The sequence below is a fragment of the Xenopus tropicalis genome, chromosome 4 (assembly GCF_000004195.4).
Source record: "Xenopus tropicalis strain Nigerian chromosome 4, UCB_Xtro_10.0, whole genome shotgun sequence".
NCBI lineage: Eukaryota > Metazoa > Chordata > Amphibia > Anura > Pipidae > Xenopus > Xenopus tropicalis.
In genome coordinates, this window is record NC_030680.2 from 3,168,532 (window position 1) to 3,181,142 (window position 12,611).

At 44.9% G+C, this 12,611-nt stretch overlaps 1 protein-coding gene across 1 annotated transcript in view; it reads right to left on the reverse strand.

Moving 5' to 3' along the window:
- Positions 1-1,354: 1,354 nt before the first annotated feature.
- Positions 1,355-12,611, reverse strand: part of insc (INSC, spindle orientation adaptor protein) — an 85,613-nt gene continuing 74,356 nt past the window's right edge. Inside the window, exon 14 of the mRNA XM_031900374.1 lies at positions 1,355-2,189. Within this exon, the coding sequence (XP_031756234.1) occupies positions 2,061-2,189 (129 nt within the window). The 3' untranslated portion in view covers positions 1,355-2,060. The remainder of the gene's footprint in view (positions 2,190-12,611) is intronic.

Genomic DNA, 12,611 nt, shown 5'->3' on the forward strand with positions numbered 1-12,611 from the left:
AGAAGTCAATGAAAATAGAGATGAATCCTCCAAAGCTGAAGATCTCAATAAAAAAAGTGGAGGACACGGCTGCTCTTAGGTGGGCGAAGGTGGTGAACCGAGGTGAAGAGAAAAGGAATATTGAGATTGTCCGAGTGTTCCAGAGATTGCCCTGGATTGGGTGCTCAGATATCAACAGAGACATCAAGGCCCTGAGGAGATCCCTGGTGAGGATTAGCATGTCCACTGGTTCCTTTGATGAACATCTCAAGGGATATAAGTAGAACTTATGGTGTCTTCATCTCATCAGCTTCTAAGATCCAGGATTTAATAATAGAGGCAAAGCAACCCAAGTACCTGACGGACCATATCCTTCCCAACAGCCATAGATGAACCTTCCACTGAGTCATCCTTGGATCCAAGATGTCACATTGTGCTCCACATTATGGTGGGACCTCTTGTAGATATTCTTTTGTTCTTTATAGCATTGATGCAAATGTTAATGGGGTTCTAAGGTTTTTCCGCTATCTGGCACCCCCTCTGTCCAACAGCTCCACCATGGAGGATGGGTGCCATACTGACTTTCTCCTCAATAAATCATATATTTTGCAATATGAGAAATGTGTGGAAGTATTGTCTGGACCCTACATGGCTAAAAGTGTGGGGAACATCTCATTCCCAACCCAAAGGGGGTTAATATGATGTTAGCCCTCCTGTTGCTCCTATAACTGCCCCCTACTCCTCTAGGAAGGTCCCCACTAGATGCTGGAACATTGTTGCTGGGAGTTCAGTGAGGTTGGGTGCTAATGTTGGGGATCAGACCTGACTCACGGCCAGGGTTCAGTTGGGTCAAGGTCAGGGCTCTTCCACACCCATCTTGGGGAGCCTGTGATTCAAGCAGTGGGCGGGGCTAGAACATTCCAACGGCAGCTTCCAACAGTGAGTGAACAACTATGGGCCCAAGGTTGCCGTACACCTATTGGACAGTCCTGTTACTGGCTATTTTAGGGAATTTAACCTGGACTATTAATTGCCCCTAAGCTGATGAGTCTTTGTGCTGAGGGGCTACATCAGATATCATAAGGCACTACCCCCCCTTATGTAATTAAAGGCACTAAGTTTGCCCAGTAACCCATAGCAACCAATAAGATGCTTTCAAACAGGTGGCCAGTAAATTCCACCTGCTGATTGGTTGCTATGGGTTACTGCTCCTGGGCAAAATGAGTGTCTTAACCCCTTATACCACTTAGCTGGTTGCCCTAATTACCCTAGATCTTTGAGGGGGGGGGGCTGATTTTAACATGTTTTAAATGACCACACCCAGACACTTCCTAAACCACACCCCCTTATTTTAAGAATATTTCAGAGAATCCAGTAATTTCCCCCCTTCGGCTGAAGGAACGTCGGTTTATTTACACCCCAGATTACAAGAAATAATTTCTTGTCCCCCAACCTGTGATATAAGGATTATTGTAAAGTCTCTGTTATATTAAATTCTGTTCTTAATAAACCCCAGTTTTATCCCCAAGCCTTGTGTGCTGCCCCCTGGTGGAAATGTGCAGTTGGTGCAGAAAACCCAAACTCAACGGACTTGAGTCTTTTTTCAACCTCAATTCCTACGTCTAAGAGGTCAGAGCAGTGGGTCGGTACCATAAGGACCATCATAATACAATTACCCTTATTTGTGGGGTCCATTTGATTTATACCCAGCGCCTGCTCAACTGGACCCCAAAGAGCAATACCGCTCCCTGTGGACCCTGTAGGCACCCCTCTAAGCTGGGGGTCCCCGTACCAAACACAGCTCCTCAGGAACAAAGTGGGAATTAAAGGGGAAGCGAAGAGAGTGGCAATAATTCACCTCACCCAACATTGGCCAAGACCCCCAACTGTACCCCAAAGTCTTCGTTCGTAGTATAAAATGTTTTCAGATCAAATAGAAACCCATAAAAACAAATACAAAGTTGGTATAAAAGTTTGGTACAAATGAAGCTCTGAGACCCTTGGGTGGGGCACCCAGTCCTTCTCCTCTGCCCCATTAGAGATTAGGGTGCAAGACACACAGGGACCCCCTCGGCTTTGCGCTATACGAAACTCTCTTCCATGTTTGAGCAGAGGAGGAAGGAATCCACCAGTCGCGGCTTCACCAGTTGCTTGAAGTCGGAATCTTCCAGACCCTCGGGGTACATGGTCGCCAGTCTCCGCAGAGCAGCCTATGGGGGAAACTGCCATGAATGGGGTTCACTAATAACGGGGGGCCAGGGGGCCACAATCACTATGTTTGGGGTTATGGGGAAATCATGCACATTGGGATCCAGGAACCCCACCAACCCCCTAATCTGCTCTTCTGACTGTCAGCCCTCAACCTTCCCCCCCCCCCCCCACCACATACAGTTATTAAATGGCAATTTCTCTCCTCTTCTCCCAAACGGGGGGAACGTTCAGTCACAACTCCCACTCACCTCCTGTTTCTATTTATCTGCTCCCTAATAACTGCATTTGTCTCCTGTGTCTGCTTCTCGTGCTTTCCTTCTCCCCAATCTCCTTCCCTTTATGGCCTTACTCCCCCGAGTCCCCCCGAGTCCCCCCCCATCTGCCCTCTTCTCCCCCCTTCTATATTTCCCCTCTCCCCCCATTTGTCTCTCTACTCCCCGAACCCCCTTTCCCTTCCCCTCTCTCCTTCTGTCTCTCATCCCCTCTCCTTTCCTTTTCTATTCCCCCCCCCCAACTGTTTGGCCTTACTCCCCCCCATCCTCCCTCTTCTCCCCCCTTCTATATTTCCCCTCTCCCCCATTTGTCTCTCTACTCCCCGAACCCCCTTTCCCTTCCCCTCTCCCCTCATTTGTCTCTCTACTCCCCGAACCCCCTTTCCCTTCCCCTCTCTCCTTCTGTCTCTCATCCCCTCTCCTTTCCTTTTCTATTCCCCCCCCCCAACTGTTTGGCCTTACTCCCCCCCATCTGCCCTCTTCTCCCCCCTTCTATATTTCCCCTCTCCCCCATTTGTCTCTCTACTCCCCGAACCCCCTTTCCCTTCCCCTCTCTCCTTCTGTCTCTCATCCCCTCTCCTTTCCTTTTCTATCCCCCCCCCAACTGTTTGGCCTTACTCCCCCCCATCCTCCCTCTTCTCCCCTTCTATATTTCCCCTCTCCCCCCATTTGTCTCTCTACTCCCCGAACCCCCTTTCCCTTCCCCTCTCTCCTTCTGTCTCTCATCCCCTCTCCTTTCCTTTTCTATTCCCCCCCCCAACTGTTTGGCCTTACTCCCCCCCATCCTCCCTCTTCTCCCCCCTTCTATATTTCCCCTCTCCCCCCATTTGTCTCTCTACTCCCCGAACCCCCTTTCCCTTCCCCTCTCCCCTCATTTGTCTCTCTACTCCCCGAACCCCCTTTCCCTTCCCCTCTCTCCTTCTGTCTCTCATCCCCTCTCCTTTCCTTTTCTATTCCCCCCCCCAACTGTTTGGCCTTACTCCCCCCCATCCTCCCTCTTCTCCCCCCTTCTATATTTCCCCTCTCCCCCCATTTGTCTCTCACTCACTAAGAATCTTTTCTTTCTTTTTCCTTCTTTTGCCCTCTGTCTTTTACCTTTACCCATTTTCCTCCTTCTCTTTCCCACCCCAGTTTATACTGGTGCCCCTGTTGCCCCCCCGGGGTACATACAGTACAGTTATACCCATTGGCCACATTACTCAGTTACTCAGAGTTTATTTTGCTGTCAGACATCCCGGTCCCTAAAGCTCGGAGTCGGGAGGCAAATGGTTCATGACGGACACATTCTCACTGTAACAGTTCACAGATCAGGCAAATTGCAGGAATGGCCGATAATTAACCGAGAGAATTTGATTGTGAGGGAATCGCCGGGGGGGGAATTTGCCAAATAACAATTCTCTGTCCCCCGTTCTCTGTAAATCAGACTGAGCGCTGACCGTGCAAACGGCCCTACGGGGGGTCAGTCAATAAAATGTCTTTTATGGTTTGTAACAATATTGTTTCCAGGGGGATTTCAGCTGTTTATAAAGATGGAAAAGGGGCAAAAAGGAGTAAATTCATTTTTAGTAAGTTTTTGATGTAAAGAATCACCCCAACAATGGCAGCCATATTAATAGAGGGGGAAAGGGTTAATAAAATGATTCTTGGGTTAATTATTCTGATGTTTTAAAAAAGATAATGGGCCCGATTCACTAAAGTGCGATAAGATTTATCGCACGCTTTTTGCGTTAAATAAGTCGCGTTAATTAGCGCGATTCACCATAGTATTATCGCGTGCTATAAGTCGCCATTTTCGCATGCGGTATTTCTTGCGCTAGTTTTACCGCATGCGTTAATTTCCGCGCTGAAAAGAATACGATCGCATGATTCACTATAACTTAGGCACGCTAAATATCGCATTCGGCTATGCGAAAATTAACCCCTACTACAGGCAGGCGATAATCATAGAAAAGTACAGTAAATGAGCTTTTGGCAATAAAATATGGCGTGTATGGCTAACATGGCGTGCGTTCATTTGCGCGAGTATTTATATGCGGCTACAAGTGATGAAATGTTTCGGCAGGCATGGATTCGCAGCGAATTTTTGGACGTGCGGCGAATTTTTCCGCGGCACATTTTTTCATGCGTTTCGCAAAACAATCCGCCAATGGCAAAACGCATGAAAAAATTCGCCACGCGAAAATTCACCGCACGTCCAAAAATTTCTACAAGCGTCAAAAAATAATAGTCACGGGCAAAAAAATTTTTCCCCGCACAACATTTTTCCCGTTTCATGTATCTTTCAAAAGATAGCGCAAGTGAATCGTGCAAAAAGTCGCGAAAATTAAGATGTGATACAATTTTTACCACACGCTATAAATAGCGCATGTTTTATCGCACTTTAGTGAATCAGGCCCAATAAATTTTATGGAATAAGACAAAATGGTGACATTGGCACTGTATTTATCTGCTGTGGGTTCTGGGGTATTATACATGGAATTGGCACTGTATTTATCTGCTGTGGGTTCTGGGGTATTATACATGGAATTGGCACTGTATTTATCCTGCTGTGGGTTCTGGGGTATTATACATGGAATTGGCACTGTATTTATCTGCTGTGGGTTCTGGGGTATTATACATGGAATTGGCGCTGTATTTATCCTGCTGTGGGTTCTGGGGTATTATACATGGAATTGGCACTGTATTTATCTGCTGTGGGTTCTGGGGTATTATACATGGAATTGGCACTGTATTTATCTGCTGTGGGTTCTGGGGTATTATACATGGAATTGGCACTGTATTTATCCCGCTGTGGGTTCTGGGGTATTATACATGGAATTGGCACTGTATTTATCCTGCTGTGGGTTCTGGGGTATTATACATGGAATTGGCACTGTATTTATCTGCTGTGGGTTCTGGGGTATTATACATGGAATTGGCACTGTATTTATCCTGCTGTGGGTTCTGGGGTATTATACATGGAATTGGCACTGTATTTATCCTGCTGTGGGTTCTGGGGTATTATACATGGAATTGGCACTGTATTTATCTGCTGTGGGTTCTGGGGTATTATACATGGAATTGGCACTGTATTTATCTGCTGTGGGTTCTGGGGTATTATACATGGAATTGGCACTGTATTTATCCTGCTGTGGGTTCTGGGGTATTATACATGGAATTGGCACTGTATTTATCCTGCTGTGGGTTCTGGGGTATTATACATGGAATTGGCACTGTATTTATCCCGCTGTGGGTTCTGGGGTATTATACATGGAATTGGCACTGTATTTATCTGCTGTGGGTTCTGGGGTATTATACATGGAATTGGCACTGTATTTATCCTGCTGTGGGTTCTGGGGTATTATACATGGAATTGGCACTGTATTTATCCTGCTGTGGGTTCTGGGGTATTATACATGGAATTGGCACTGTATTTATCCCGCTGTGGGTTCTGGGGTATTATACATGGAATTGGCACTGTATTTCTCCTGCTGTGGGTTCTGGGGTATTATACATGGAATTGGCACTGTATTTCTCCTGCTGTGGGTTCTGGGGTATTATACATGGAATTGGCACTGTATTTATCCTGCTGTGGGTTCTGGGGTATTATACATGGAATTGGCACTGTATTTATCTGCTGTGGGTTCTGGGGTATTATACATGGAATTGGCACTGTATTTATCCCGCTGTGGGTTCTGGGGTATTATACAAGGAATTGGCGCTGTATTTATCCTGCTGTGGGTTCTGGGGGTATTATACATGGAATTGGCACTGTATTTATCTGCTGTGGGTTCTGGGGTATTATACATGGAATTGGCACTGTATTTATCCTGCTGTGGGTTCTGGGGTATTATACATGGAATTGGCACTGTATTTATCTGCTGTGGGTTCTGGGGTATTATACATGGAATTGGCACTGTATTTATCTGCTGTGGGTTCTGGGGTATTATACATGGAATTGGCACTGTATTTATCCTGCTGTGGGTTCTGGGGTATTATACATGGAATTGGCACTGTATTTATCTGCTGTGGGTTCTGGGGTATTATACATGGAATTGGCACTGTATTTATCCTGCTGTGGGTTCTGGGGTATTATACATGGAATTGGCACTGTATTTATCCCGCTGTGGGTTCTGGGGTATTATACATGGAATTGGCACTGTATTTATCCTGCTGTGGGTTCTGGGGTATTATACATGGAATTGGCACTGTATTTATCCCGCTGTGGGTTCTGGGGTATTATACATGGAATTGGCACTGTATTTATCCTGCTGTGGGTTCTGGGGTATTATACATGGAATTGGCACTGTATTTATCTGCTGTGGGTTCTGGGGTATTATACATGGAATTGGCACTGTATTTATCCTGCTGTGGGTTCTGGGGTATTATACATGGAATTGGTACTGTATTTATCTGCTGTGGGTTGTGGGGTATTATAGATGGAATTGACACTGTATTTATCCCGCTGTGGGTTCTGGGGTATTATACATGGAATTGGCGCTGTATTTATCCTGCTGTGGGTTCTGGGGTATTATACATGGAATTGGCACTGTATTTATCCCGCTGTGGGTTCTGGGGTATTATACATGGAATTGGCACTGTATTTATCCTGCTGTGGGTTCTGGGGTATTATACATGGAATTGGCACTGTATTTATCCCGCTGTGGGTTCTGGGGTATTATACATGGAATTGGCACTGTATTTATCCCGCTGTGGGTTCTGGGGTATTATACATGGAATTGACACTGGATTTATCCCGCTGTGGGTTCTGGGGTATTATACATGGAATTGGCACTTTATTTATCCTGCTGTGGGTTCTGGGGTATTATACATGGAATTGGCACTGGATTTATCTGCTGTGGGTTCTGGGGTATTATACATGGAATTGGTGCTGTATTTATCCCGCTGTCAGTTCTGGGGTATTATACATGGAATTGGCACTGTATTTATCCCGCTGTGGGTTCTGGGGTATTGTACATTGAATTGGCACTGTATTTATCCTGCTGTGGGTTCTGGGGTATTATACATGGAATTGGCACTGTATTTATCCCGCTGTGGGTTCTGGGGTATTATACATGGAATTGGCCCTGAATTTATCCCGCTGTGGGTTCTGGGGTATTATACATGGAATTGGCACTGTATTTATCCCGCTGTGGGTTCTGGGGTATTATACATGGAATTGGCACTGTATTTATCCTGCTGTGGGTTCTGGGGTATTATACATGGAATTGGCACTGTATTTATCTGCTGTGGGTTCTGGGGTATTATACATGGAATTGGCACTGTATTTATCTGCTGTGGCTTCTGGGGTATTATACATGGAATTGGCACTGTATTTATCTGCTGTGGGTTCTGGGGTATTATACATGGAATTGGCACTGTATTTATCCTGCTGTGGGTTCTGGGGTATTATACATGGAATTGGCACTGTATTTATCCCGCTGTGGGTTCTGGGGTATTATACATGGAATTGGCACTGTATTTATCTGCTGTGGGTTCTGGGGTATTATACATGGAATTGGCACTGTATTTATCCTGCTGTGGGTTCTGGGGTATTATACATGGAATTGGCACTGTATTTATCCTGCTGTGGGTTCTGGGGTATTATACATGGAATTGGCACTGTATTTATCTCCTGTGGGTTCTGGGGTATTATACATGGAATTGGCACTGTATTTATCTGCTGTGGGTTCTGGGGTATTATACATGGAATTGGCACTGTATTTATCCTGCTGTGGGTTCTGGGGTATTATACATGGAATTGGCACTGTATTTATCCTGCTGTGGGTTCTGGGGTATTATACATGGAATTGGCACTATATTTATCCTGCTGTGGGTTCTGGGGTATTATATATGGAATTGGCAGTGTATTTATCCTGCTGTGGGTTCTGGGGTATTATACATGGAATTGGCACTGTATTTATCCCGCTGTGGGTTCTGGGGTATTATACATGGAATTGGCACTGTATTTATCCTGCTGTGGGTTCTGGGGTATTATACATGGAATTGGCACTGTATTTATCCCGCTGTGGGTTCTGGGGTATTATACATGGAATTGGCACTGTATTTATCCCGCTGTGGGTTCTGGGGTATTATACATGGAATTGGCACTGTATTTATCCTGCTGTGGGTTCTGGGGTATTATACGTGGAATTGGCACTGTATTTATCTGCTGTGGGTTCTGGGGTATTATACGTGGAATTGGCACTGTATTTATCTGCTGTGGGTTCTGGGGTATTATACATGGAATTAGATCTGTATTTATCCTGCTGTGGGTTCTGGGGTATTATACATGGGATTGGCACTGTATTTATCTGCTGTGGGTTCTGGGGTATTATACATGGAATTGGCACTGTATTTATCCTGCTGTGGGTTCTGGGGTATTATACATGGGATTGGCACTGTATTTATCCCGCTGTGGGTTCTGGGGTATTATACATGGAATTGGCACTGTATTTATCCCGCTGTGGGTTCTGGGGTATTATACATGGAATTGGCACTGTATTTATCCCGCTGTGGGTTCTGGGGTATTATACATGGAATTGGCACTGTATTTATCTGCTGTGGGTTCTGGGGTATTATACATGGAATTGGCACTGTATTTATCCCGCTGTGGGTTCTGGGGTATTGTACATTGAATTGGCACTGTATTTATCCTGCTGTGGGTTCTGGGGTATTATACATGGAATTGGCATTGTATTTATCCTGCTGTAGGATCTGGGGTATTATACATGGAATTGGCATTGTATTTATCCTGCTGTGGGTTCTGGGGTATTATACATGGAATTGGCACTGTATTTATCCTGCTGTGGGTTCTGGGGTATTATACATGGAATTGGCACTGTATTTGTCCTGCTGTTGGTTCTTGGGTATTATACATGGAATTGGCACTGTATTTATCCCGCTGTGGGTTCTGGGGTATTATACATGGAATTGGCACTGTATTTATCCCGCTGTGGGTTCTGGGGTATTATACATGGAATTGGCACTGTATTTATCCCGCTGTGGGTTCTGGGGTATTATACATGGAATTGGCACTGTATTTATCCCGCTGTGGGTTCTGGGGTATTATACACGGAATTTGTACTGTATTTATCCTGCTGTGGGTTCTGGGGTATTATACACGGAATTGGTACTGTATTTATCCTGCTGTGGGTTCTGGGGTATTATACATGGAATTGGCACTGTATTTATCCTGCTGTGGGTTCTGGGGTATTATACACGGAATTGGTACTGTATTTATCCTGCTGTGGGTTCTGGGGTATTATACATGGAATTGGCACTGTATTTATCCTGCTGTGGGTTCTGGGGTATTATACACGGAATTGGCACTGTATTTATCCTGCTGTGGGTTCTGGGGTATTATACATGGAATTGGCACTGTATTTATCCTGCTGTGGGTTCTGGGGTATTATACATGGAATTGGCACTGTATTTATCCCGCTGTGGGTTCTGGGTATTATACATGGAATTGGCACTGTATTTATCTGCTGTGGGTTCTGGGGTATTATACATGGAATTGGCACTGTATTAATCCCGCTGTGGGTTCTGGAGTATTATACATGGAATTGGCACTGTATTTATCCCACTGTGGGTTCTGGGGTATTATACATGGAATTGGCACTGTATTTATCCCGCTGTGGGTTCTGGGGTATTATACATGGAATTGGCACTGTATTTATCCCGCTGTGGGTTCTGGGGTATTAAACATGGAATTGGCACTGTATTTATCCCGCTGTTGGTTCTGGGGTATTATACATGAAATTGGCACTGTATTTATCCTGCTGTGGGTTCTGGGGTATTATACACGGAATTGGCACTGTATTTATCCTGCTGTGGGTTCTGGGGTATTATACACGGAATTGGTACTGTATTTAACCTGCTGTTGGTTCTGGGGTATTATACACGGAATTGGCACTGTATTTATCCTGCTGTGGGTTCTGGGGTATTATACATGGAATTGGCAGTGTATTTATCCTGCTGTGGGTTCTGGGGTATTATACATGGAATTGGTACTGTATTTATCTGCTGTGGGTTGTGGGGTATTATAGATGGAATTGACACTGTATTTATCCCGCTGTGGGTTCTGGGGTATTATATATGGAATTGGCGCTGTATTTATCCTGCTGTGGGTTCTGGGGTATTATACATGGAATTGGCACTGTATTTATCCCGCTGTGGGTTCTGGGGTATTATACATGGAATTGGCACTGTATTTATCCTGCTGTGGGTTCTGGGGTATTATACATGGAATTGGCACTGTATTTATCCCGCTGTTGGTTCTGGGGTATTATACATGGAATTGACACTGGATTTATCCCGCTGTGGGTTCTGGGGTATTATACATGGAATTGGCACTTTATTTATCCTGCTGTGGGTTCTGGGGTATTATACATGGAATTGGCACTGGATTTATCCTGCTGTGGGTTCTGGGGTATTATACATGGAATTGGCACTGGATTTATCCTGCTGTGGGTTCTGGGGTATTATACATGGAATTGGCACTGTATTTATCCTGCTGTGGGTTCTGGGGTATTATACATGGAATTGGCACTGTATTTATCCCGCTGTGGGTTCTGGGGTATTATACATGGAATTGACACTGGATTTATCCCGCTGTGGGTTCTGGGGTATTATACATGGAATTGGCACTTTATTTATCCTGCTGTGGGTTCTGGGGTATTATACATGGAATTGGCACTGGATTTATCTGCTGTGGGTTCTGGGGTATTATACATTGAATTGGCACTGGATTTATCTGCTGTGGGTTCTGGGGTATTATACATGGAATTGGTGCTGTATTTATTCCGCTGTCGGTTCTGGGGTATTATACATGGAATTGGCACTGTATTTATCCTGCTGTGGGTTCTGGGGTATTATACATGGAATTGGCATTGTATTTATCCCGCTGTGGGTTCTGGGGTATTATACATGGAATTGGCATTGTATTTATCCTGCTGTGGGTTCTGGGGTATTATACATGGAATTGGCCCTGTATTTATCCCGCTGTGGGTTCTGGGGTATTATACATGGAATTGGCACTGTATTTATCCTGCTGTGGGTTCTGGGGTATTATACATGGAATTGGCACTGTATTTATCTGCTGTGGGTTCTGGGGTATTATACATGGAATTGGCACTGTATTTATCCCGCTGTGGGTTCTGGGGTATTATACATGGAATTGGCACTGTATTTATCCTGCTGTGGGTTCTGGGGTATTATACATGGAATTGGCACTGTATTTATCTGCTGTGGGTTCTGGGGTATTATACATGGAATTGGCACTGTATTTATCCTGCTGTGGGTTCTGGGGTATTATACATGGAATTGGCACTGTATTTATCTGCTGTGGGTTCTGGGGTATTATACATGGAATTGACACTGTATTTATCCCGCTGTGGGTTCTGGGGTATTATACATGGAATTGGCACTGTATTTATCCTGCTGTGGGTTCTGGGGTATTATACATGGAATTGGCACTGTATTTATCCCGCTGTGGGTTCTGGGGTATTATACATGGTATTGGTGCTGTATTTATCCCGCTGTCTGTTCTGGGGTATTATACATGGAATTGGCACTGTATTTATCCTGCTGTGGGTTCTGGGGTATTATACATGGAATTGGCACTGTATTTATCCTGCTGTGGGTTCTGGGGTATTATACATGGAATTGGCACTGTATTTATCCTGCTGTGGGTTCTGGGGTATTATACATGGAATTGGCACTGTATTTATCCTGCTGTGGGTTCTGGGGTATTATACATGGAATTGGCACTGTATTTATCCCGCTGTGGGTTCTGGGGTATTATACATGGTATTGGTGCTGTATTTATCTGCTGTGGGTTCTGGGGTATTATACATGGAATTGGCACTGTATTTATCCTGCTGTCTGTTCTGGGGTATTATACATGGAATTGGCACTGTATTTATCCTGCTGTGGGTTCTGGGGTATTATACATGGAATTGGCACTGTATTTATCCCGCTGTGGGTTCTGGGGTATTATACATGGAATTGGCACTGTATTTATCCTGCTGTGGGTTCTGGGGTATTATACATGGAATTGGCACTGTATTTATCCCGCTGTGGGTTCTGGGGTATTATACACGGAATTGGCACTGTATTTATCCTGCTGTGGGTTCTGGGGTATTATACACGGAATTGGCACTGTAT